The sequence below is a fragment of the Synchiropus splendidus genome, chromosome 11 (genome assembly GCF_027744825.2).
Source record: "Synchiropus splendidus isolate RoL2022-P1 chromosome 11, RoL_Sspl_1.0, whole genome shotgun sequence".
Classification (NCBI taxonomy): domain Eukaryota; kingdom Metazoa; phylum Chordata; class Actinopteri; order Syngnathiformes; family Callionymidae; genus Synchiropus; species Synchiropus splendidus.
The window spans coordinates 17,500,001-17,527,748 of NC_071344.1; the positions used below are offsets into that span (position 1 = coordinate 17,500,001).

Here is a 27,748-nt window from a genome sequence, read left to right on the forward strand (position 1 = left end):
TGTTGTTGTGCAGCATTGTCTTGACTGACCTATTTCTGTTCCGAGAACATCTAAGCTTCACATTCAGCAACAATGCTTCAATGTCAACATATAGACAGCGAGAAAAACATAGCTGGCAACGATTGATGCAGTTTTGCTACATGATCTACAGGACAGTTTTATTTGTGCTTCAAGAGATTTAAAAACACTTATTGCTTTGACTATAAAACTCTCACCATCAGCACTAACTATAGACCCCAGTGACCAGTAGCTAATGGTGTCCAGTCATTCTGTGTTCAATCGCCCAGCCACCATCAGGTCGCAGGGGCACCAGGCAAGAGGCCCAGCAGACCTTCTTTCCAGAAGCTGCGTGAGATGTTAAATTAAGTTTGCTAGTTACGTTTGCTTGGCCACTTCCTGTTTTATTTTGATAGTGTTTGATGCGTCTTCCTGTCTCCCCTCATCATCAGTGAATTTTGAGTCCTTTCTAGTGTTGCCATTTTTGTTTTGTGCTGTTTGAGTTGAACTGTGTTTTGGCATCACCCTCTTTTTTTTTGCTCATTGTTTTGGGACGAATCTCTTTGGTAAATCTCTGAACTCTGGGCCCACCCTGGGGCCGCCAACCTCATGTTTACGACACAAGCCATCCAGACAGGACGTCCAGGCCACTGCAACTGTCTTCTCCTGGTGGAGCTCAGGTTCTCCTCCGAGTCTCTCCTGGATGACTGAGCTTCTCTCTCTCTCAGAGAGTCCAGGCAGAGAAGCTCTTGTTCTCTGGGTCACTCCAAAGCTGGTGACCACAGGTGAGAGGAGAAACCCAGCGCTCAGTGGAGAGCTCTGTCTTCTGGCTCAGCTTTTCCCCCGACTCGAGGACAAGACACCACAAAATTTGAACTCCTCCACCTGAGGAAAGAGCTCAACTCTAACCTGATCAGAGAATCGTCAGAGAACCCTGGTCTCCCAGATTTCCCCCTTCACCGCCGGACATGTCACAGGCTAATATCTCTTTCACTGACTCTAAAGAGTTTGACATGAAAATGAATCCTCATTGTCTAATGAGCGCAAATGTGGCTCCTCAATAAGAGACACTAATGGCGACGTCTCATCCGAGAACAAGGCTCTGTTCTCATGTTTGTTTTCTCCCCCACCGTCACGACTGCCCCACAATGAATCCTGTAATTTCCACGTCTGGCGGAGGACATGCGATTCCATTTATGGCACATCAGACACAAAGCATGTTAATGGCAAAAAGTGAGAAAGAGGAGCGGGACGCGTGGAAACGGGAGGGGGGTAAAATATCAACTGTGAAACCATATGATTACGGACTCATCATCCATCCAGCGTGGAGGCATCAGCCAGCCACTGAGCTGTGTTATTGCTGTGTTATCTCTGCTGCAGGCCTGACAGATGACGGCTGACATGTTGACGGCGGGAGAGAGAGACTTTTTTCTTCGAAAGAAAGAGAAAATCATCATTCACCGGCTCCTTTGTGCTCATTGATTTTCTTTGCAGCAATTGTTTTCTGCGCCTTTGTGTTTGTCCTGGACATGAATGTGGGACGGCACGTTCTCGCTGCAGTCACATGGCCGCTGAGATCACTGGCGTGTGTGCGACTGCATGTCTCCAGCAGAGGTGATTCAGGTTTCAGTTCTGTTGCTCCCAGTTACGCTCCTTCGGTTTGGATGATGGATTTTAGACAAAAATAATCGATCCATAGCGGTTAAGAGGCCACATCATACAATGAGATGTCATAACCAAAACACTGTGGTGAAGGAGACTGAACATTTCAATTTCATAAACTTCCGGATAGCAACCCAAAAATATGAGTTGGCTCATCACTGGAGTGTTTAGACTCATGTGCACAGATTCAACAAGAAGGTCGCAAGTTTTCTTCCAAATTGAGGAAAGCTTAGACTTTTCTGTGGAGAGTTTTTTATGTTCTCCCATGCTTGCGTGGGTACTCTGGTTTCCTCCCACTATCCACGTACATCCAGAGGTTGGTTGTTAGAGGTTGAAATTGTCCACAGTTGTGAGTGTGTGAATAGTTGTTTGTTGTTTGCCTCTCACCCAAGGTAGCTGGGACAGGCTCCACCCCCCCAACATTTCACCCTTAAGAGACTAAAAAACCACAACCCCAACAACAACTCAAAAACAGATGTCAATGAAAACTTCAGCTAGAAGGAAGGGAGGTGGTGTGGCTTGTCATCGGGACTACTGCCACCTGCAGTCCCATTGAGCTCATTACTATCAATGATTTTTCAAATGTCACAAGGCATTGGTTGCATGAATTGGTTTGTAAAGCGTTGTGTCCCGAGTACGCTGCAGAAAATCTGGTGTTGGAGTGAGAGGACCGATGGATTGTGGGGGTGGATAACCTTGTTCGTAAGCTCACAGGTTGTGTTCAGTTGTGTTATTTTGGGGTTCAGTTGTGGCTCAAAGGTGCCAAAGACGTTGTATAACATCAACGTCTGATGCCGACGTGACGCAAGGATTGTCTTTTCCAGGATAAGGGAGTAAAGTTTTTGGAGTTAGTCAGTGTGGGCTGGTGCTGACTGCCGGCTGCTGTGACTGTTCGCTATCTGTTTTCCAAAATATGAAGCCAATTGCAATAAGGTTTTTTTTTTTTCTGAAAGCAAAAGACTTGCTGGAATGAGAAGCGTAACAAACACATTAGCTACATCTTTTCCTCCCAACAGCAAAAGTGTTTTTCCCGTCTGTGGTTGAACGATTGTTCCAGTAGCAGAAGTTCCCATTTACATTCATTGGATCCAGGCCTCCGTCATTCGCAGGAGACGCTCCACTCTACTTCTGTTTGTGCGTGAGCGAAATTTAAAGCGACTGATAATTGGTGATCTGTAAATTATCTGAATTTAATTAAAATACCTATTTAATTTAAAACATGAATCCGGCAGCGGATTTAATTAGAGATTAGCGGTGAATTGTGGGTTCTTAATGGAGCGTGTGCAGCTGCCGGTACAACTTATCAATTAGCTTTAACCTTTTGTTCAGCGTGGCTGCTGGTGTTCTCTACCTTCATGACCAGACTCCCCGGCGTCAGGTCCTCGGAAATCTCCGCGCTGTAGTCGCCGCGCTGGAAAACCGGAGCGTTGTCGTTGACGTCCGTCACGTTGATGATGACCGTGGTGATGTCGCTCAGGGTGGACTTGCCCCGCCGGCCCTCCACTGACAGGTAGAACTCTCGGGAAATCTCAAAGTCCAGCGGTGCGACGAGAGTCAGGGACCCTGCGGATCAAGAGAGCAGCCTTGAATAAAGCATGATGGGAGAGATTTGCGTCACCAGTTTAAAACAAAAACATGGACCACATCACAGCGATGTGTTTGCGGAACATGCTCGCGCTCTGTGCTGGGAATGTTGAACAGGTGGAGCCGAGAGATGCGAAAGTTGTCCGCTTCATAAAACGTGCAAAGATTTCTCTGTGGTCAGCTCAAGTCCTCGGACAAAACACATGCATGTCGAGTCACAGACTCACAGCAGGAACCGAACTTTAGCCATCTGACGGTGAAGAACAAGAGATCCACTCATTCATAGCCCAACTGAAAATGTGCGCCATTACATCTTGGATTAGAATGGATCTTGACAGGAGCATATTATATATATATATATATATATATATATATATATATATATATACACACTACAGCGCGGAGATTACCATTTATGTTTATATATATATATATATATATATATATATATATATATATATATATATATATATATATATATATATATATATATATATATATAAAAATATATATATATATATATATTGAATATTTTCTTCCACTACTGCAGTTACTATTATTATTATTATTGCTCATGAAAAGGTGTCACATTCTGATGCCTTGTGAAACTAGACACTGGTTCCTCTTTGGAAATTTGTAAAAAATTTGGGGATTTTTTTGTTGAACAGCTGCTGTAGAACCATTTAGTTGATATTCTTTGTTTTCACTGTAGTGTGTGTAATGTTGTACCTGGACGGGGAGCTGTGCGTGTATGTGATAAATAAGTCAATGTAAATAAATAGCATGACGGCTCATATGAGGGTGCTCTGTATGAGATTTGTTTATTTTTTTTAGCACTGGAGCATCTTCTACTATTTTGAAAAAAAAAAAAATCCCATTTACCCCCTCATTGCCTACGGCAGAGTATTCAAGCCGAATGAAGAAGAAAAAGAACTGATTTATTAGGAGATTAATCACGTCGCAAATTAAATCCTCTAACAAAGTGTGGACTGTGCAGTTTAGTAAAAACGCCGTCCATTTATGTTTACTCACTCAGTCTCTCACAGATTCTCAGTCCCACTTCAGTGAGCTGTCAGCGACTTGATGCAGCGCAGCGCTGGACAGCATTTCAGTCTAGACCATCGAACCAGAGCCGACAGAGACCGAGTCCTAGACCAAGACTGTGAGGGCCAGAAAACGAGTCAAGACCAAGAGCAATGGTCTCGCACCGTGTCAGGTTCATCTTGGATCCACTGAAGACAGTGAGAACCAAACACGGCCACACATGACAAGAACAGACTGTCTAGTTCAGTTCACAGGGTCTGGCTCCAGTCCAACATGTCTGTCTACACTGAGGCTTGGGAACCGCACTGGTCCTCCTCTGACAACCTCGAGCAACGGTGGGATCACCGTCAACACATTCACTCCAGAGATGACAGTTTGAGTCAAGAAATGACACGTCTCCGAATTAGTGCTGAAGTAAATGAGGAAGACAAGTTGAAGAATAGTTACATTGTAATTACAATGATGGCAATTTCACGCATTTTTATTTGGTAAAATGATCTTTAAAAATCTCATTAATTGGCTCAATATATTCATGCGTATCATTTTATTTACTAAAAAATAATATATGATCATTTGATTCACATATTTATGAGCAGATATGCATGAAGACGCACAGTATTGATGATGCAGATGATTCCGGAATCAATAACTGGCTCCAGGCTGAAAGAATAAACATGAAACAACCTTTGATTAAAAATAATATCTGGTCATTACTTCATGCACGACGGCGGCAGATGCACGTGTCTCCCACCTCTCACTCTGCGAGACTAGTTGAGATTCCAGACATACAGTACAATTCAACCGCAGTGATTGTCGATAGCATATATGTGCCTCTCTTCACGTAAACGCCGCGGCGGCGCCGTGCTCGGATGCACACCATATTGGAAATTCTGAATATATATCACTGAGAGTGACAGGCATAATGTTCTGTTTGAAAATGAATGTACAAGTGTGGCGCTGCGGACGATAATATCCACCATGAGCGAGACCCACAAACATCCAGGCTGAGCGTGTGTGTTATCATGTGACGTATCTGGTGGACTCCCACTACTGACAGCTCACTGAAGCTTTGACTTTAACCTTTCAGAAACTATAAATTTCTCCACAGCTGGCTGCTGCCTTCCTCCGTTATCTATCATCCGCGCGTGAAGCGCAACCTCGATTTATTGCTGCTATTAAAAGCGAGTCCGTCCAGAGATAAACCGTGTCACTCTTTTTTCGGAATCTCTGTAATTGAGTTGCTTCGTCTCCGGCCGGTGAGTGAGACTGACCGGTCGTGAACTTGAGTGACGTCTATAGATTTATATTTCTCATCATTCGCTCAGTCTGGGTTTTTGATTTTCCGGGCCCTTCACTCAGGGGCCCGGCTGGTAAGCAGTGGATGTGTTCCCCAACATCCAGTTATGTTGTTTCTTCCCAGATTAGTCTGGAAAGTAAAAGCTAAAACCAACGCCAGATTTTCCACCTTCACTTCAGGACATTTCAACCAAATTGAAATGTCCTCTGAAAGCCCTTAAAAAACCAACAAATTGCTTCCCATTCAAAAGTCTGAAGGCTACTGTGAGCCAGTCATTGACCCTTCAGTGTGACGACTGAGTATTAGCGTTCCTTCATCCACGATTCAGCGGAACAGTTACTGTAGTTCAGGCGAGGTCATCAAAGAACGGCCTCGTGTAATGTGCTTTATACAGGCTGGGTGAATTCTTCCTTCAGCTTCCATAGGAGCGGTGCAAACCGCAACGGCGAAACTTGAAACTGGCTAGCTTACAAGAAAAAAAAAAAGTCCATCACAGTCAGCGGAGCCGCACCATTCAGTCTGATTTCCGAACGCCTCAAAATTGCGTCCCCCGCTGCGACGAGCAACACGACACCATCACAGGTGAGCGTATTAGCCCGCACTAAGTGGATCAGCTCGGCGCGGCCGCGTGTGGGTGACAGACTGTTTTCATCATCCGCCAGCCGTCCTGACGACGAGCTGCACTTTTACAAAGGCAACTATTAAGCCTCCGACGACGCACCCGCTGGGTAAATTATCCTTCACTTTATACACAGCACTGAGGTCTTCAGTGATTCTGCTGAGCTCAGTAGGATCTGTGAATCCAGCCGCGGTTGAATATGTGCGTTTATTTAGTTCAACTTTTCTCTGCGGGGAGTTGCTGTGGTGTAGCGCAGTTCGCATTAGTGAGCGCCATGTTTCGGCTGCTGAGGTAAGTCCACCATTCTCCGTCCTGTTTTATTTTGATGAGCCTCGCCCTCTTCTTCTGCCGCTGACTCCGCCCCACCGACCAGCTGCTGCCCCTTCCCTACGTTCCAGCTCACTCTGTGTGAGTCTTGGGCCAGATCCTCGTCCTAATGACAGAGTTGCTTTCACAGTTTAAGGCAGTTTTGGAATCCAACTTGTGAGTCAAACATATATATAGACTGCAGACCAGGCTGAACTGAGCATCTGCTGACTGTTGAGCTTATGAGCCCAGATAGTCTACGGCTACTTCTGCACTCAGAACAAGTCAAGCAATTCAGAACATTTGTCGTGTGCTGCAACACATTGCCTTGTTGCCTACACGGAGAACCCTCCTCTTTATCCTTGCACCCCATCAATCACTCCAAGTTGCATCCCTAACCCACTCCAAGAAGGATCGGAGAAGACCCATACTTTGAGGGGGCTAGGCCAAGACTATGACCGCGGAGGGGCCCCTGACTCATTCAGATATAACTGTTTTAACTTTTGGTGAAGGCGACTTCCCTGCACAAGGAGCTTCAAAAGAGACACACACGAATGAAGCTGTGAAGAAGGAAGTCCAAGCGACCAGTGGGGCAGCAGATGCCAGGGTTACATCCTCCTCTAGATTTGGATACATTCATCCACATCCACAGAAAATGTGGATTTATTCCTCAGCGTTCAAATGACACGTCTCCAACAGACTCAGACTTGAGGTGTGTCCTGTGCACAGTTGGGAGGTAGCTGGAGGAGATTGAGGCGCTTGAAGAGGATTCATGAAGAGGACGTTAGCTTATTTGGAAAGTCCTTTATGACTGATATTCCAACGTGTTTCAACAGGCTTTCTTCCTCTTTCACAGGCTGTCAGGAAGTTTTGGAAATGGTTTATGAGATTCTGTCAATAATGTTGACTGGCACAATGCCAAGAGAAGCCGTGTCACTTTAAAATGGCACAAGTTTAAACAAGTCATCTTCGTTTTATCTCCATTCAATCTACTCATGTTGCATTTCACAGCATCAGGAGACACCCCAGAAGATCGCTGAGAAGGACCCAAGAGGTCCTTCAAGAATCAATGAATATAAACCTGAGATGACCGACTTACATTTAACCCTCGAGTGTTTGTCCACAACAATGGAGAGGCCATTGTGAGGCCACATTTGGGTCCCCCCCCTTATGTAGGGGGTGCGAGATATCCACTCTGGCAGAGTCTACAGCAGTGCCATGGTTTGTCCTTGGTATGGACCGAGGTCTGTCTCCTGAATCCTTTGAATGTTGGTGGCCAAAGGGCTGTTTATCGATATTGAGCCTTTGATTCTTACACAAGTACAAGTTTGAATTGTGTCAGTGCAAGATGGGACTCTTAGAACAAGTAAGCGTCTGGCATTACATATGGTTTATGCATCTCTATATTGGAGACTTTTTATTTTCATTCTGACATGACTCCTCTTGCAGGAGAGCAATCCGATTCATGGGATGGACACAGCCAAACAGGTAGGGGACTGTTCTGAAGTCCAGATTTTCCGTGGTCCCTCTGGGTATGGACGGAGCCTGGTTCTACCTAGTGGAAAGACTCGATGTCATGCCTGACCTGCACCTTTTTCCCGGGCAGCAGCACGTCGCCATTCAAGCGCTTTAGATTGGTTTGAGGAGGACGTGCAGTAGGTTTGACACACAAAAAATGTGCAGGCTTTCCTGTCCCTGGACAACCAGGAACTGACCACTGCAGCGCTTCTGAGGAGCAGCTCATAATAGCGAGGGAATCTGAATGTGATGACTAACCAGTGTGTCTGGTAATCCACAGAACACAAACATCTGATTTCGTTATGCAAAAGTGCTCCAGGCCCACTTGAATATTCAGCGCGCTGAACAAATAGTTCATTCTTATTTTGCTCCGGCAGAAGCAGTGGTGTCTAACGAACGCTCCGCCGTAAGCCTTAGGAGGCGTGTAATCGATTTGAAGTGGAAATACGCTCAGAACAACTGCTTTTCTGAATAAAACACTGGCTGAACGCATCGGCTCCAGGTCCCCCGAGCTGCGTTCCAGCTTCGGCTCCCTGCTCGTATAATTCTCCCGCGGAGCAGGTTTTTCCTCATCGACGGCCGCGAGGAGCCTCCAGAGGCCGCCGCGCCGCTGCGGCAGGCGGGTTTGTGCGAGTATTTATGCACAAGCGCAGGATTTATTACCACGCTGACGAATTGCTGAATTTAATTGTGTGTCCAATACGAACCCAGATGAGCCTCAGCGCACAATAGCGTCGACACAACTGCTGGAGTGGACTGCTGACACCTTCGTGTTGTGAGGAAACAAAAGCGCACCATGCACTAAATATCAGGAGTTTAGTCTGAACTTATTTTAGAGGCTTTTCCAGAACCATGAAGGTCAATGACAGCAACTCTCCGACTTGTGCTGTCAACCTGACTTTCAAGCCAGTAATCTCACTTTTCTGCTCAACATCTCTCAAACCATCCGACCCTCACCTTGAAGACCAACTCTTCGTCATCTGTGCGCCGAACCTCTTCAGTCTGAACCACTCATGAGCGACAAAACTAGTGAGTCACAGCGTGAGAATTGATATCGACAATAACTGACGCCTCACCCTGAGTAATTCAGGCATCTGAATTGAGTTCTACAACTCTCCTTCGCCCAGTCGTTCTCCTCACTCGCCGACTGGATTCCAAAAACCTCCACGCTGCGAGGACTGCTTTTTAGTGAGCGCCTCTTCAACCACTTCAGCTATCAAGCGGTGCAAACGATGACACACGGCCCTTCACTCGAACAAAAGCGAGTCTCTTTCCTGAAAGCGTTTCTCATGACTCAGCGGCAATCTTTGACCCGAGGCATCGAGACTGAGACAGTTATTAATAAATCAACTCCGTCGACGAGACCATGTGAACCAACAGCTCCGAAGACAGATCTAAAAATGGGACACAGAACACAGATGTTGCTGCATAAGGTTTTCTGAGGCTCACTTGCATTCCGTGCAACCGTTCCACCCTGACTGCACTCTCTTCTTCACCTCCCTTCATCTCTACAAAGACGTCAAGATGAACTTGACAAAGATCAGTGATCTGAATGTGTGATAGAAAAAATACAGGAGATCCTGCATGGAAAACTGAATGAGCCTGAATGGACACATGGAGAGAGCCAACCCTACATGGTATACAGCAGAGCAAAAGGGTGCAACTGGAACTAAGTATGTTACAATAAAATGAATCACAGATTCACTCCATTTAATTTTTATTATATGTATATATATATATATATACATATATATTGGGGTTTTTTTTTATAAAAATAATGTGTGCATGAAATGTTTGTGAAAAAACATGTTAAACAAGATTCTGGAATAAACCAGGAGGATTCTACCCCCCACCTCACGTCACCATATTAATTCCCGTCCCTCTCCAACCACAGGTACAAACACGAAATCTGCATCTTGTTTTCATGAAGAAATCTGGCCGCTGTGCCTCCAACGCGGCTCTGAGGGAAACATGTTTCAGCGTGTAAACACATCCTTTGTGACTAAGTATTTACCCAGAGAGAGAAAGAAAGAACAGAATGTGCTGTGAGCCACAAGGCTATCGATCGCTGCATGTTATAGATCAGCAGGGGGGCGCTGCGGATGACACTGATTCACCGACTTATGACGGAATGTTGAAACAAAGTGTGCGCTTTAAGATGGGAAGAACGATCAACATGCGATGATACAAATTCAAACTGGTCTTTTGTTTCATGTCGTGAATTAACCCAGAAACATTTTGGTTTTCTGCACCCCAACTAACCCTGCGCTTTAAAAGTCTCTCCTCTCCCCAAAAATAAAAGTGAATGCACTGGACACAGATCAATGACGGAGGACTCTCTGAGCAGCTGCCCTGTACTGATTTATTGGCAGACGCAGGAAGCAGCGAGGAGATTGGAGGTCGGCCGTGAGGGTTTTCAGTTTGTTTGTTTTCCAGCCGAGGAGTGAAGAAGTGATGGAGCGTGAGAGGAGGTGGGGACGAAGTGTGCATGAGTGAAACCGAAAATGATAATAGACTCTGTGTCCACAGAAGCAGCCAAAACATTACCACCTTGAAAAGTCAAGGGTCTTCCGCCCCCATGTATTCTTGTATCTGACGGGGCTCCCCCCCACCCCAGAGGCAGTCACTGAGCTGGGACACCCCGAGTGTATATCCAAGCAAACCCACTCAGCAAAAATTGCAGTATTTTTACTACCATATTTTTCCCAGTCTGTTACATGAGAGAGCATCACATCACACTTAGATGAGACTCCAACTCTCATCCGAACACCTTTCAACATAAAGAGTGGTTCTGTTGCCCAAAACTTTACCCCCCGCTGACAGCCATGTTGGAAGCACCAACCTGTTCGTGGGTGGAGATGGAAGCGCTTGTCCTCGTTGCCAGCAACGATCTGGTACTTGACAGGGTCCGGGCCTCCGCCGTCTCGGGTCAGCGCTGACACGCTCAATACCTCCGACCCCACCGCTAAGGACTCCAGAAGTTGAGCCGTGTACTCCGAGTTCAGGAAAACGGGCTGGTAGTCATCCAAGGACACCACATCCACGGTCACCGTGGCAACGGAATTCAGGTTCCGAGGAAAGCCCCGGTCAGTGGCTCTCACTTTCAGCTCGAAGGTGGACGGCGTGTCGGCGGTGAGGGGGCGCTCCAGGCGCACGACGCCGGAGAACTCGTCCACGGAGAAGTAGCCGCCATCGCCAGACAGGATGGAATATTTAACCTCAGAGTTTATACCTGCAGGAGAGAGGACATTTTTCAAAACCAGTGACGGTGTCACACATGCAAGATCTTTCTCATCATGAACATTTGAGCTCACTGCACTGAGGAACCAACACTGTTTTGGTTTAGACACTAGTTTCAATACAAGCCATCTGCCTTTTCTGTAGAAGCCAAAACTTGGCTTAACTTTGAACCATTTGGTTTTTAAATAAATAAATAAATACAGTATACAATATATACTGTATATATATATATATATATATATATATATATATATATATATATATACAATACATTATTTGCATAATTCATGAAAATACTATCTAAAATTTCAATAATTAAGATCCAAACTTATTATTATTATTATTATTACAAGAATTATTTTTTAATTTCTAAAAATTATAGCAATACAATATTTTCATTTTATTAAATTAATAATTTCCCCTCCTTTCACTTATTTTATTTTGATATTTTAATGCATAAACACATTAAATAAAATGTTCAAAAATATTTCAGTGGTTGATTGGTCTAATATAATCCCCAATATTACCATTTTATTTTATTTTTTCCTTGTTCCTATTTTTGTTAAAAAAAAAATTCTCAAAAAAGTGCTGTTTTTCATGATGTATTGTTGCACATATTTACATTCTGTGGAATGTTTTAATTATTTTTGCTCTCAATTATTTTGTTATGTCAGAATATTTTACTTAAAAAAACAGAAACGAAACACTTTTGAATTCATTAATATTAATCATTTTATACATTTAAAAGTCTTTCATCATTGATTTTATATTACGCTCTTATTTACTAATATATTTTTTTTGCATATTTATATTCAGTGCTAGTAATAGTACTTTTTGCCTTCAGTTGTGTTAGTAAACAAAAAAACCTTGGTTAGTCGCAAGCCTTTTCAATGAATTTAACAACACAATAAAACCAACAGCACTTAAACTAGGGGGCGGTAGAAGTCCCGCTGTCTGACACCTGGAAGCTTTGTTCAGGAAAAACAAACCAGTTATTTGTTAGCAAAATCGCACCTGGTGGGACGGAGGCGAACGAAGGTAGAGCGAAGCCACAAAGCCCAGAGCAAGAGGTCTATAATCAAGTGGAACAAAGCGGAAATTGTGCCAGGCTGGGTTCTGCCTCCGACGCCGGCGTGTAGTGACACACGTCCTGCGCCTGGTGCGGATGCAATTCAAAACGATTCAAACGAAATCCTCATGGTGGCGCTATAGGAGAGGTCAGGAGGTGTCCGGCAGGTGGTGAGCGCGGTGGTGTAGCGGTTAGTGCTGGGGAAACTTTGGTTTCAGTCGGTGTGAAAAGAACATGAGTCACAGTCGTTGGACTCATTGGATGGGAACAAGTTGCTGCACATCTGAAGGAGTGGCTGCTGTGTTTCGTCTGCTCTTCATCCCCGCTGGAGTGAGTCAATTCTGCTCATCCCTCTGCATTTGTGGGAACGATGACCGTTGTGAGACAAAGTGTGTCAGCATGAGTGACACAACTCCTCCTCTGGGGCGGAGAATCATCCACTGACGGGTTGTAGAATGACTTGAACTGATGGAATTCAGTGCGAAAACTCACAGCAAGGACGACAAGACGGCGTCGCGGAGGACGCTCTGAATCAAAAGAGCGAGGTCGTAACTTAAACTTTGTCAGTGAAAAAGAACGAGCCCAAGGTTTCTGCTGAGGTCGACTGACTTCCTGTACTGACGTGTGATCCTCCTCGCTCCGAACCGTGTCCAGGTGGTCTGTAATAGGTTGCCCCAGAGGGGGGTTCGCCTCCGCCAGGTTTGCTGTGTCAGCATTTATTTTGCAGTCATGGCAGTTCGGTGTGGAAGTTGACTTGAGGCTCTCTCCTGAGCCGAAGACTTCAGCTCTCTCTGGCTCTGTCTACATTCAACATCGAGCTTTGATGTCGAAACGTAGCGATCGGACAGTCAAGTGGAACCGAGCCGTCTGGTGCCTGTGCCGCGGAGGCCACGCCAGCGAGTGTCTCTGAGTCACACGCTTTAATTGCTCACAAGCCGGGCTCACTTCCTTCACAGAACCACAGTGTTCTCAGTAAATCAATAATAAGGAGTTTCATGTTCACCTCTTGTTTTAATCGATGCTGTTCTGTCAGACAAAGATGCTGAATTGGCGTTTTTTTTCTTTCTTTTTTTCCCCTCTCTCTGGGCAGGAACACAACCGCGCACACAAGCAGGCAACATCACCTCGCTAGTGGCTACAGTCAACAATAATATCAGTCCTTTACAGAACTTGGATTTCCTCCCGCAGCACTCTGTTTAAACGGGCATTCATTCTTCCTTTGTCTTGCACCTGTTGAGACGTTTAAGAACTAACCGGAACTGAACGCGAGCCTTTCCGGTGAATATTAAAGACTCTTTTAGACTCTCGGATACATGTGTCTCCATGGTTTGATGATGTATTTTGCGATGAAATGTTGCTATGAAAACAAACTAGGTCGTTCATTGCCATCCGATTATTCCGAGCGGTGGGGGGGGGCAGGAGTGGGGACCCCCTCAGACACGCCTCCACTCCAAGCCATCAATTAACCTCGGCATGTCCTTGGACTGTGGGAGGAAACCAGAGTGCCCTGAAGAAACCAAAGAAAGCGAACCTTCTGCCACTCATGGTTCCTATGGGACAGCAAACCAGCATGTGAATCAGGAAAGTGTATGGACTTGCAGCTCCCTCCACCACTCGGGGTGACCCAGCTCCAGATCTGACCCACGTCCCCTTCTCATAAAAACGACCCGATCTAGTCGCATGTGACAACCCTGGGCGACTCTCAACCTTTCACTGAGGCTGCTTTTGAAATATTCCATGAAATATTCAAACATGACGGGAAACCTGAGATTCACTGTCTGAGTGACCTTTCCCCAAAAACGCAGGTACATGAGGATGAGTGAACGGACGAGCCACCCAAACCAGCACCCGGTCCCTGTCCGCCTCATACCACCGCCAGCATGTGATGCCGAAGTAGACCGTTGGAGTCACAGATCAAAGATTAAGTGATTCAGAGCGTCTTTTATTGACTCTGGATCTCCAAATAAAATGTTAAGCCTGCACATTTAAAGTATTAAAAGCCACGCAGCGGCTCTGCAGCAGGTTCTGACATGAGTCAGCCAGTTCTTAGAAAAGCAGGACGAGCGAGAAACTAGCTGGCACCTACCGGCGTCGGGGTCTTTGGCGTAGAGGACGGTGATGGGCGTGCGCACTGTGGTGTTGTCAAACATGGTGACCGGGTAGTGGTTGGAGGAGAAGAGCGGCGGGTTGTCGTTGGCGTCCTGGACCAATAGATGGATGCTGACTTGGCAGAACAGGCCGCCGCCGTCCGTCGCTTTGGCCACCATGTTGTATTGGACCACGTCTTCCCGGTCCAACACGGCCAGAGTGGACAGCTTCCCTGGAAGAGGAACGCACTCGATATAGCCGATGATAGCTATCTTCATCTCTCACTCTTCTGACTCTGACTCCTGAGTCTCTAAACATACATCATGGCAGGGACCTCTAATGCCCTCGAAAGCTCAGTCGCCTCTGCCTGCAGGCTCTTCTTCACCTCCTTCATCTCTAAATGCCTGACTCCAAATACTTGAACCCTCTGCCTCCTCTTCTACTACTCTCACAACAATACTATGTGAAAACATTGAATTATCTCACGTACTTTGAAAATTTGTAACCGGAACGCTGAGTAAAAATATTTCATAAAGTAAATTAGTATTTCACCATTTTTAAACAAATGAATTTTATTTATGATTTACAACCAAGTCTTTTTATGTCATCTATTTCTTTAAACGTTTTTTTTAATTTGAAAAAATAAATAAATAAATAATGAAATGCCAAAGCTAAAATAAAATAGTGGGTAAACAGCCTTATTCACACACAACATTGTACTTGTTTGATGGAAGTTTTTACTGTATCAATAAAAAAATATATATTATTTGACAAATTGCGACACGTTTCTCATCTGCTGAAATTCATATATCAATAAACCTTCAAAATTCAATTTTGTCTAGAGACGGATTTAAAGAGTGGTCACGGGTGACTGACACCTTGACCCCCAGCCTACCTGTCCGGCGGTCAAGGTGGAACTTGTGCGAGTCAACGCCGTGGAGACTGTAGGAGATCAGCCCATTCACTCCCAGGTCTGGATCAGAGGCTGAGACTCTCAACACGAACAGGTTGGGGGCCTGGTTCTCCATCACCGACTCTCTGTACAGCAGCTGGAGGAGGACAGTGACAACCTGTCATCGCTGTCCTCGGTGCTGAAGATCTCAAATCATGACAGCTGCAGCATCTCAGCCTCGAGGCAACATTCTTGAAAAATATGAGTTTTATAAACAGCTTGGCTCTTGACATGTTTTGTTGTCAGATAAAAAAAAAGAAAAGTATTGGGTAAAAGGTGAAGGGATAGGAATAGGATAGGAAAGGTCAAACAGGTGAGTGGCTGTGACTACATTCAAACTCTCCTGAACACATTCAGCCCAAACACAAGGAGAAGAGAAACCGCGTACCTGTTCACACACTGGACTGTTGTCATTGGCGTCCTGCACGCCGACCTCCACTGTCACCGGCGTCTCGAACTTCCCATCCGTGGCTGTGATCTTCAGAGTGTACTTCTCTTTGCTCTCTCGATCCAGCGGCTCCTTCACGATCACACCCCACTTGCCTTCGTCCTCCTGAATGATGGCGAACTGCCCCAGCGGGTCTCCGTCTGAGTGAGAGAGCACTGAAATGAAGAACCGCTCCAGCTCTTCCTGTTGGCTCATGTCCATATTGGAGAAGATCAGTGGGAGGGAATTACCCGTGGTGTTCCACAGGACTCTATTTTAGGTGCTGTTTTTTCTATCGACAAGTTACTTCCTGGTCAAGTCATCCCTGCCTTGAAGTTTCTTTCAGGTGCTACCAACGCTCACTTAGTTTCCCTGCTGAGATTCGCCCGACTGGGGACCTGGATGTTAGAACAGTGCTCCACCTACATCTAGCCTTTTAACAAAAATTCTTTTTTACCAACTGCATTCATGTGATTCTGTCCTGGTTCCACCCCTTTGATCCTGATCAGCGAACCAACTCACTTGTCTGTAAATCACCTAAAGATTGAAGACGGTCCGCGCCCGTCACGCTATCTACAGTTTGTCAAGCATGCTAGCTGTCGCCACAGATACTTTTGATCTGTCCTGTCGCCTGGCTCCACCACTCCCAGGCACCAGATCCACCAAACAGTGTGTAATAAATAAATCAGCTGCATTGCACATTTGAGCCTTTTGTTCTCTCACAATGCTGTTTTCCCCAATAACCTTTTCCTGTCGCTTCTCACTGGAGCGGAATTTTCAGTGCCACCTGGGAGCGCTCTGACTGCCACCTTGCACGATTTCTTGATAACAAGTTGAAACTTTATTGAAGATTTGAAGAGCTGAAATCACCTCCTTCCACTGCTCGACGTCCATTGCACTGTTGACAGTGTGTTGGCATCAATCGAACTCTTGGAAATATTCCCCAGTCACAGGTTCTGGAGAACACTGTTGTGACAGAGAGCTCCTTCTAAATGATCTGGCTTTGCTGTCTGGAGGAAAATAGGGGATTTGCATCCATTTGCTGCTTTGTTGTTGCTGTTAACTGCAGGGGATGCTGTTGGCATTCGCCACTCATCTGCTTGTCAACCTGCGCCGCTTTGTGATTCATCAGAGGCTGAATAACACAATATCATGACTCAGCTGAGGGCGATTAGAATTTCACCTCATTAATGCGTGGAAACAGCCCACAGTCTGGGAGATATTCAGTGGGTCGCTCATTACCAAAGCAAGCCAAAGTGCGACGCAGATATTTGATGGCAAACTATTACAGAAGACAAACACTCCTCCTTCCTGAAACTACCACCACAGATTTACCTGTTATATAACAGGTCACCAGCCGGTTCTCCAGCGATACATCTGCGTCTGTGGTCGACATGGAGACGATGACTTCCCCAGGGCTGCTGTTCTCCATCACCGCGCCACGGTACGTGCTGCTGGAGAACTTTGGCGGATTGTCGTTCTCGTCGGTGACCGTGACCTCCACCATGACGCTGGACGACAACTTGACGTCGCTGCCGTGGTCCGTCGCCAGCACGTTGAATTTGTAGACCCTGGTGGCCTCGCAATCCGTCTCGCGCATCGTCGTGATCCAGCCGCTGTCGCCGTCGATGGAAAACACCTCGGTGATGTCGTCCGTGGTGCCATCGGGAAGCGACTCCAGGCTGTACGTCACCAGTCCGTTGGTGTCTGTATCCGGGTCGTTGGCGGTCACCTGGAGTCAAATAAACTCTAAACACTGGATTCACTTTGGAACACAAACCACTGACAGGGTCTCACCTGGATGACTGTCGTTCCCGCCGGCATGTTCTCAGCCAGGAAGGCTCTGTAAGGGCTGGCGTCGAACATGGGTTGGTTGTCATTCACGTCCTGGACTTGAATGCTGACCGACACGAGCGACGCCACATCTGTCCCGTTGTGGTTGCCCTGAGCAAGCACATCGATCTGGTACCACTTGGTCTTTTCGTGATCGATGCTCTTCTGAAGCAATAAAGTCCCACTCTCTTGATCCATGCTGAACACCTTGTCTTTGTTGCTTTCAATAGTGTTGCCATCCACTAAGCTGTAGATAAGCGGCGTGTCAGAGTTCGCTTTTATCGACCCGATCTCCGTCCCCACGGGAACATCCTCCGCGGCCGAGAAGGAGTACAGAGGCTCTGAGAACTTTGGCAGAGGCACCTCGGGAGGAACCACTTTCACCTGAACTGGGACGGTGGAGTTGTAGAACGGGAAGCTACCATCGCGAGCTTTCACTTTAAAGTGAAAGATTTTATTTTCCATGCCGACGAGACTCTCTTTGACGCTGACAACGCCAGTGAAAGGGTTTATCTCAATGATGTCTTCAGTGACCTCTTCAGCCTCATCGACGGTGTAGGTCACGTCCGCGTTTTTACCATCGTCGGCATCATAAGCCATGATTTGAATGACAGGGGAGCCCTTATTGACGGTGGACTGAATAGACACCTGATACTCCGACGCTTTAAACTGAGGTACATTGTCATTCTCGTCGGTGAGAATGATCTTCACCGTGCAAAAGGCCACTTTCCCACCTCCATCTTTCGCCATGACTTTAATGGCGATCACTCTCTGCGAAGGGTTTTCTCTGTCTAAAGGTCGTCTCGTGATAATATGGCCGTCACTGTCGATGTCAAATTGATCCTCGGCAAGTTTGTTGATGATGGTGTAGTCAACGCTGCCGTACGGCCCGTCGTCTGGATCGATGGCGGCTAACCGGATGACCCGAGTACCAGCCTCGGCATTTTCAGCCAGCTCTGCTTCATAGATGCTTTGTTTGAAGTATGGACTATGTCTGTTGCTGTTTATCATGTCGATGTTCACCGGCGCTTTCTTCTGGAAGACACCATCAGACACCGCCACCGTCAGGTTATAGTAGGGATCAAGATTCCTCTTACAGACATTGGAGAAGGATATGATTCCCGAGGACTCATTGATGTTAAAGTACCGATCTTCATTCCCTGACAAGATCTTGTACTTGAGTTTGTTGGCGTCGCTGATGTCCGGATCGGATGCTTGTATTTTTACGACAATATGGCCACACTTGGCCATCTCGTCCAGATTGGCTTCGTAAAGTGCGCTGACAAAGTCCGGCGGATTATCGTTGACGTCAGTGACATTAATGAAGACAGTGACCTCGCTGCTGAGAGACACTGTCCCGTTGTCAGTCACTCGGACTTTCAGAACAAATGTGTTTCTGCTTTCGTGGTCCAGCACGCCTTTCGTCACGATTACCCCGCTCTTGGGTTCCATCTCAAATAACTGTGCTTCTTCTTCGGTCATTTCTACCAAGTGGAAGGTCAGATCTTTATTCCTGCCGGAGTCCAAGTCTGACGCAGAGACCTGTATCACTGAAGTGCCAACGGGGAGACCTTCGGCGATGTCGGCCGAGTAGTTTGGCTTTGAGAACACCGGCGCGTTGTCGTTAACATCATCCACTTCTATTTCAATAGAGGCCTCAGAGAACGCTCCGGTGACGGAATCGGATGCTCGGACCGTCAGCACGTGCGCTGTCTGGACTTCATAATCCAGAGGGGTTGTGACCGTGAGTACGCCGGTCTTAAAGTCCATATGAAAGTGTTTTGTGGCATTTTCATCCTCGAGATTATAAACAAGTCGGTAGCCATCTGGATTTCTTGCCTGCACATGTAATATGGTGGTGAATGGTGGAACATTTTCAGGAACTCTTAATGGATAGACAAGAGTCTGGAAAACCGGGTTGGTTCGATTCCTCACTTGAATGCTCAGCTCCGACCGAGTTCGATGACTTGGGTTTCCTTCATCTTTGGCGAAGATGGTTAACCTATACTTATTGAGGGCTTCAAAGTCTAGCGGCCTTTGAAGGGATATATCGCCTTCGTCTGGATGGATGCGGAAGAGATCGTAGTCCTCCTCGAGCGAGTACATAATGGCACTGTTTGATCCCAAATCTCTGTCAATGGCAGTCGCTTGATACAGCACATCGCCAGGTTCTAAGTCTTCAGACACCGTAATTGAAAAGGGAAGGTTTAGAAACCGCGGATGGTTGTCGTTGACATCGTCTATGAAAACCTTGACAAGAGTCGTGGCAGTCCTTGCTGGCGTTCTCATGTCTTCAAGTTTGACCACCACATCGTAAACGTCTCTCTCCTCCCTGTCAAAAGGAACACCTGTGGTCTCAAGGAGACCAGATGTCCGGGAAACTGAAAATCTTCCCATGGGGTTCACCAAGGAAAACAGAAGGGGCTCATTTAAAAAGCACCCGACTGGTTTGAGAGCAGCCAGAACTTTGACTTTGTTCATGTTTTCCACTACATTTGCTGCATAGACTCCATGCTCAAATCTGAGGTTGCTTTCTGTGAAGTTGGTCGTGTTCACATTGATGGTGGCCAAGGTGCTGTAGAGTCCGTCAGAAGCTTTGACAGCCAGTTGGTAGAAGTGCTTAAAGTCAGATGTGTTGCTCACAGTGACCACGCCGCTGTCAGGCTGGATTGAAAACGCGCCGTGAAGATTCCCCTCGGTGATGCTGTATGTGACTGCCGAGTCAGGGTCATGGGCCGTGACGCGCACAACCTCAGCAGCGGTGACAGCTGGAAAGATGATGGATGCCTCATAGGAGGAGTCGGCGAATTGTGGCGGGCAGTCGTTCACGTCCAGGACACGAACAGTGACCTTGGCTGGCTCGGCCGTGTACAGCGCCGGCTCCCCTGAGTCCTTCGCCTGCACCAAGAACTCATACTCGGTTTTGGATTCAAAATCAAGTGGCGCAGTCAAAGTGATGGTGCCCATGCTTGGGTCTATCTTGAAGATCTCCGTGGCGTCTGGATCAAGAATCTCATACACCAGCAGAGAGTTAATACCCCGGTCCACATCTGCCGCCTTGACCACGAGAGGAATGTTCATGTCCAGCATGACCATTGTATTCATGGGTGCCGACTCGCTGATCTCTCCTCGATATTCCTGTTGCTCAAAAACTGGCGCGTTGTCATTCTCATCGACCACATAGATGTTGACCGAGGTCTGCGAGAGGGCGCCAGCTGTGGTAGACGCCGTAACTTTCAACTGGTAGGAGGCCTGCTTCTCATAATCCAGGTGCTTCTGAACCAGAATCAAGCCTGTGGACGGGTTGATGTGAAACGTTCCGTCTGGATCGCCAGCCTCGATGCGGTACTGAACCACAGCGGGGCTGGAGGCAGACACGGCAATGACAGATGTTCCGACCCCGCTCGATTCACTGACTTCTGTTAAATATTCATCTGACAGGAAGGAAGGTGGCGTTTGGTCGGAGACGCGGACAAGCAGGTGGACAGAGCAGATGTCGCTGCGCTGAGGGAAACCCTGGTCCGTCGCTTTCACCGTTAAGTGGAACTGCTGCTGAGGCTGGAGATCCAGCCGTTTGGAGGGACTGATGGAGCCCAGCAGGGGGTCGATGGAAAACATGTTGTCGATGTTTCCTGCAGAGAGAGGAACTTCTATTATGACCTGTTAAGCACTTCACACACGCATGAGATGGTGAACACAAGCGGGGAGACAATCGACTGGAAAGAGAAAACACTCTTTCTAGCCGAGAACACCAGGGTCGATGGGTTAATGAGGTCAATATTGTCTGCGGTGTTTATCAATCTTTCTCTCCCAAACCGAATGACTGTGTTCCTCTCTTCGTCTTTGTCATAGTTTGAAACTCTTTATCAGTGTCCTTCAATGGACGTTTGGTTTTCTGTTTCCTTCTGTTTCAGACAGTTGTGCAAGGAAGAGGGTTTAGCAGTGAAAGAGCCACAAAAAACAAACCTTCAAAAATTGAATCTGTCTTTCTATGCGGTCTTTTCCATGCCAAACTGTGTGCGTCTGTTTACCTCGTACAGTTGATTTGACTATTTTTGGATCACGACAACCCCAGTTATAACCGCAGAAACTGTGTCTCCCTTACAAATTAAATGCTCTGTTCTCTTAAGGTCACAAGGCGTGGTCTTCCAGGAACACTGGTCGGCCGAGACTGAACCCAGGTAGATCTGGGCAAGGCCTCGGAGGTCGACCCCTGCTCTGAATTAACCCAGGAGTCACACATCTTCTGTGACTCACCACTGCAGCAACAACCTGTCACTTCTGCAGCGGATGGTATATGCGTATTAGCAAGCTCAGAGTCATGACTGGTGGTGTTGTACTGAAGTGAAGACGGAGTCTTCCTGTGATACACATCTTCAATAATCCAGAGTCCACGCTCATGAGCCGCAGAAGCCGCCTCTGATGCAGAGGCATGAGGTCACTCATGAGGCATGTTGGAGAAGGTGCTTCCACGCTTCTTTCATTATGTTCTCCACTCAGTTAGCAATAAACCATTTCCATTTAGAACCGCGGCAGTCATCGTGACGGATGTCTCAAATACAAAATGACATTTTCTACCTCTGACTTCAGTGGTGAACTCCCTGTGTGTGAAGATGAATTCATTTAGGCAGCAGAAGAGTGCTGTGGGAACAATTACGCTCCCAAAGATGGATGGTCTTCGCAGAATCAAATACACAGAGTCGGCATAATGCATCCTCCTGCTTCCACTGAGGTCACATGATGTGCCCTGACACATTCCCCCAACAGCACTGAGCACACATGATCAGTAACAAGCCCCAGACGGTGCAGGTTTGTGTTTGTTCACACGTCAGGTGGAAAACAAACTCAGGCAATAAAACAATGAAGACAGGATGATGACTGAGCCCGGGAGTCCCGAGCACGGAGCTCCGGGAGGAACACTGGAAATATAGAGGCTCCAGGTTTCACCGCAGCGTCCTTGAACCCTCGTGGCCGGCTGTGGTCGCTCACATTGGAGTCACAGTGAGCGCTCCCAAGTGGGGAACGGGAAGGAAATTCAAGCAGACTAAAAAACACTCACCAGAGTGAAGAGTGTAGCGGATGTCAGCGTTGCTTCCTGTATCCTTGTCCAGGGCCGTGACCCGGATGACCTCAGAGCCTGTAGGGGCCAAGTTCGAGAGGCTGGCCTCGTACCTCGGGCTGAGGAAGGCAGGCGAGTGGTCGTTACAGTCCTCCACCTGAATCACCACCTTCACAAAGTTCCTCTTCACCGGGACGCCCTGGTCGCTCACCTGTGGAGAGGCAGGAAGTGCCCATCATCCCCAGGAAGAAGAAGAACATTGAATATTTTCATGCTTCACTCAGTCGTGAGGCATCGGTATGTGAGTGTTCAGGGTGTCCCCTGCCCCTCGTCCCCCCATTTGGTAGGTATGGAGTTAGGAAAATGATGTCCATCACAAGCTGCAATGGATTTAAGAACAAACTTACTTACCACCTTGAGTAAATATTAAAGTATTATGAAACTATTATTTAATATTTTCGAAATAATATTTATTCTTAATCAAAATGAATTACTTATTTTCATAAAAAATTTAATGAATGATTGAATGTGTTTAGTTTAGTTTTAGTCAACTTTAAATTAAATTCTTCTCTATAATTCAATGTAAGAAATAGACACGAAGTGATTTATCATTTTGTTTTTTTTTGGCATTTACACGGAAATATATACCTATTTTTTGCCAATTAATTTCCTATGACAGAAAGCAAAATATATATTTTTCTTTGAAGTAGCTTACAAAACAAAAAATGCAATATAAATGCTAATCACGATGGCATTGGCAAAAGTTAACTTATTTTAGAAACGATTCAACTTTCTAATCTTTAAAATTCATCACTTGAGATGTCATGTTTTGACTTCCAATGGGCTCTTGATGGAAGAGTGCTGTTACCATGACGATGAGCGTGTGGACTGATATGGCCTCGTAGTCCAGCGGCTCGGTCATCACCAACACGCCGCTCTTGGGGTCCAGGTGGAAGAGCCTGGCGCTGTTGGGATGAAGGCTCCGGTGGATGGAGAAGAGCAGCCGACTGTTGGTGTCCTGGTCCTGCGCTCTGACCTGGAGGACGTCCTTCCACGGGGCCGTGTCTTCCGGAACCCTCACCTGAGAGACAGTGGAACACGTTCCCTCATCTGAGCGAGACAAACAAACCTTGCCGCCTTTAAAAGATGACACAAGTTCTGTTTATTGACCTTTGAGTTTGATTTAATTCCCCCGTAATGAGGATTTCACCGCTGTGATGCTGCCGAGTGAACTGAGATGAGCGTAATGAGGGAAAATGTCAACAGATTGTAAAGATGATGAAGATGATGGGTTGTAAAAGGCAGAAGAGCTGAAATTGAGGCTCTGATTTTCAAGTATCGAGCAGGTTTTATGGCTGGTTTCCAAAAGCAGCAGCGACAAGAGCGAGGTGCACAACAAGAGGCCTCCACCAAGCCTCACCTGGTACAGGGGCTTCAGGAAGACGGGACGGTGCTCGTTCACGTCCACCACTCGGATATAGGCCTGCAGACAAGGAGGAGGAGGCAAACCGACGTGAGGTGACACTATCAAACGCCATTTCTGTACTTCAGCATTTCATTGGAAAACTGACACATATCAAGTTGTCATAAATCCAGGGGGGGACATATTGCCATGTAAAAATTCTAGCTTAAGTTTTCTTTAAGTATGATTCATTGAGATGTGTAGCTTTTTTTCATGATTTATTTCAATATTTTCTTTTAATATTTTCCCATCCATCCATCCTAATACATTACTAACCATCCCTAGCTGGGTCCTACACATCTATATTAGCTAATTGAATTATATTTCTTTTGCCCACCCCCCAAAAATTGTAACACATAAAAAAAAAGTGTAAAGAAGCACTTTCAAGAGGAGATGAGAAGAGTTGAGTAGAGTAGACTACAGGTACAAAAGCCTTTTCAGCTTTTTCAGCTCAGAGAAGAGAAGAGAAGAGAAGAGAAGAGAAGAGAAGAGAAGAGAAGAGAAGAGGAGAGGAGAGAAGAGAAGAGAAGAGAAGAGAAGAGAAGAGAAGAGAAGAGAAGAGAAGAGAAGAGAAGAGGAGAGGAGAGAAGAGAAGAGAAGAGGAGAGAAGAGAAGAGAAGAGAAGAGAAGAGAAGAGAAGAGAAGAGAAGAGAAGAGAAGAGAAGAGGAGAGGAGAGCAGGGGAGAGAAGAGAAGAGGAGAGAAAAGGAGAGCAGAGGAGAGGAGAGAAGCGAAGCGGAGAGACGAGCAGAGGGGAGAAGAGCGGAGAAGAGGAGAGGAGAGAAGAGGAGAGCAGAGGAGAGAAGAGAAGAGGAGAGAAGAGGAGAGCAGAGAAGTGAAGAGAAGAGGAGAGAAGACAACAGAAGAGAAGAGGAGAGGAGAGAAGAGAAGAGGAGAGGTGAGGAGAGGAGAGGAGAGGAGAGGAGAGGAGAGGAGAGGAGAGGAGAGGAGGGGAGAGGAGAGGAGAGGAGAGCAGAGAGGAGAAGAGAAGAGAAGAGAAGAGAAGAGAAGAGAAGAGAAGAGGAGAGGAGAGAAGAGGAGAAGAGAGGAGAGAAGAGCAGAGCAGAGGGGAGAAGAGAAGAGAAGAGGAGAGAAGAGAAGAGAAGAGAAGAGAAGAGGAGAGGAGAGAAGAGGAGAAGAGAGGAGAGAAGAGCAGAGCAGAGGGGAGAAGAGAAGAGAAGAGGAGAGAAGAGAAGAGGAGAGGAGAGAAGAGAAGAGAGAAAAAGAGAGGAGAGGAGAAGAGAGGAGAGTAGAGCAGAAGAGAAATATCCTCTAATTGTACCACAGTGAATTTATGAGAGGGAGGTCATAATGTTATGGCCATTCATAGCTCAGAGGTGTGGTACAGCAGGGGTCTGAGAGTTATCTATTTGAGGTTGTACAGTAAGAAAAGTCAATAAAAACAGTTCATCGATGGTTATGTTGGTCACGTGATCACTGAAGAGGTCACCTGAGTGGTGGCCGTCTGATGTCCGTCAGTGACTCGCACTGTCAGGTTGTAGTTGGAGTGGCGAGCCGCGTTGAGCCGGCGGGCGATGGAGATGGTCCCGCTGTTCCGGTGAATGTCAAAGTCTTTGTCCTCGTCGCCACCTGAGAGAGGGAAGATAAAAGATGTTGAACGGAGGTGGACAAGCGGAACCTCGCCGTCCGGCTGTCGGATCTAATGTCTGGAGTGAAGCGTCAAGCCGCTCCGACTCTGTGAGGGCAGATCTGTCCTGCTTTCACAACTGTTTACGCTTCACTTTCAGTGTCACCTGAAAGACCTTCAGCGCTGTCACATTTGCATTTAAATAAAGGTTTCAGGAAGACACAGGGCGTGTCCACAACCCTCCTTAGACACCCCTAACTTTCGTGTTGGTCTGCGACGCTCCTCTGATGCCGCTCTAATCTGCCAAGAGTCATTACACTCATGTTCCAGACCTCCCCTCCCTGTAGCTCGAATCCTCCTCCAGTTCTTCAGCAGGACTGGCTGCCTGGCTCTGCCCTTGGGCTTCCTCAGGGGAACACCTCCCACAGCTTCTCAAGGTTCTACACTGAGTCTCTTTCATGTCATGAAGGCGCCTGTCGGACACCAACTTGTGAACATTGACTCACAAAACTTTAGATTCAGCACCAGTGACGCTTGAAGCTATTTTACAGTACTATTTATATAATCGTAGCATGAACCACAAACATTAGTAACTTAGATTTGCAAAAATAAAACCTTGATATAAAGCTGCATTATTTCTGAATCGTTCCCCATTTAATCTCAAATAAAACTTTTCAAAAATGTATAGAACACACAAATGTGTTGTCTGAATGCATCAAAACGAACAAGACAACCTTCATTTCCACGTCTGTTTTCATCCTGCTCTTCATCCTCTAGTTCAGAGGTGGGCCATTCAATTTCCTAAAGGGCCACACTAGAAACTGTAACTGTTGTGAGGGGCCATCATCAAAACAAGGACAGCGATGACTACAAAATATGTCGGCAAATTATCCAAAATATATGCTTAAGTAACAAGGACAAAATGAACCTAAAAAGATTAAATGTACGTCAGGATGTTAAGAAGCGTAAATATGCCATGAAACCTATTGAAACGTTCACTTTATACGCATTTAATTTGGATATAAATCGACATAACTATGGACCAGACGTTCAAGATAAAAAGGCAATTCATTTCATAATATATTTTCAATATTCCTTCAGTGTATTTTGAGGAACAAAAATGGCCAATGAAAAGAATACATATTTATATATTTACTGCTGAAGTGGTGGCAGTGGTGACTAAAAGAGAAAGAACGAACAAAAAAAACAGAAAAAATTACAATATATCAGTTATAGTTTTAGTCTGACGTCAAAAGGGCCACAAAAACACAGGCATCGGGCCGCACATGGCCCCCGTGCTGCACTTTGCCCAGGTCTGCTCTACTTGAAGTCTAGAGACTCAAATAAAGGTCGGCATCATGTCGATGTAGAGCTGTGACAGAAATCTTCGAAAAATGATTTGAATTTTCTGTAGCTGTCATTCATCATGTTTGTTGTACATCTTTCTCTGAAAATGTTTCATTTCTTTTACTATGTTTCAATGAGAGAGAGAGACAGGTGAACCTCATGTGTGTGTTTACAACAGGTTCACAAAGTCTTCAACTCCCAACCTGCTCATCATTTCCAGATCAACATTAACAAATCCATATCACGATAAAATCAGGTCGTTCAAAGTATGTAGGTCAATTCAAGGTCACTCATTGAAGCTCACACTCAGTGGAGGAATTTTAAAGGTAACAACTGAGCAACAAAGGTAAAACAGAGTAGCAAGCTTCCAAACAATTCAGGGGAACGGACGGTCTTGGCCTCTTGCTTCCAGTGCTGCCCCCACGACACCATTGGGAAGAAAAAGGTGTGAGCCTTCGAGTCAACCAACATGTCAGCGACATGAACCTGCAGTAAGGCGAGTCAACAGTGTCTCAGATGACTGCAAAAAAAGCTCGGAATAATGTGTATGTATCAGATGATGCTGCTACAATTAGGTGACAGTGAGGTTGCTGCTGCCTGAAGGAGGACAGTGATCTGGAACCCTCCCTCCATAAACACTGACTCTCTCTCTCTCTC

At 46.2% G+C, this 27,748-nt stretch overlaps 1 protein-coding gene across 2 annotated transcripts in view; it reads right to left on the reverse strand.

Annotated features, from left to right (window-relative positions):
* fat2 (FAT atypical cadherin 2) overlaps positions 1-27,748 on the reverse strand; it is a 97,491-nt gene that overhangs the window by 35,361 nt on the left and 34,382 nt on the right. For both annotated transcript variants that reach the window (XM_053878436.1, XM_053878437.1), the window contains exons 7-17: positions 25,607-25,746; positions 24,116-24,178; positions 23,564-23,776; positions 22,696-22,906; positions 17,601-21,268; positions 17,139-17,535; positions 15,765-15,964; positions 15,320-15,473; positions 14,423-14,656; positions 10,870-11,259; positions 3,011-3,222 (exon numbers count right to left, since the gene is read on the reverse strand). In XM_053878436.1, the coding sequence (XP_053734411.1) occupies positions 3,011-3,222; positions 10,870-11,259; positions 14,423-14,656; positions 15,320-15,473; positions 15,765-15,964; positions 17,139-17,535; positions 17,601-21,268; positions 22,696-22,906; positions 23,564-23,776; positions 24,116-24,178; positions 25,607-25,746 (5,882 nt within the window). The remainder of the gene's footprint in view (positions 1-3,010; positions 3,223-10,869; positions 11,260-14,422; positions 14,657-15,319; positions 15,474-15,764; positions 15,965-17,138; positions 17,536-17,600; positions 21,269-22,695; positions 22,907-23,563; positions 23,777-24,115; positions 24,179-25,606; positions 25,747-27,748) is intronic.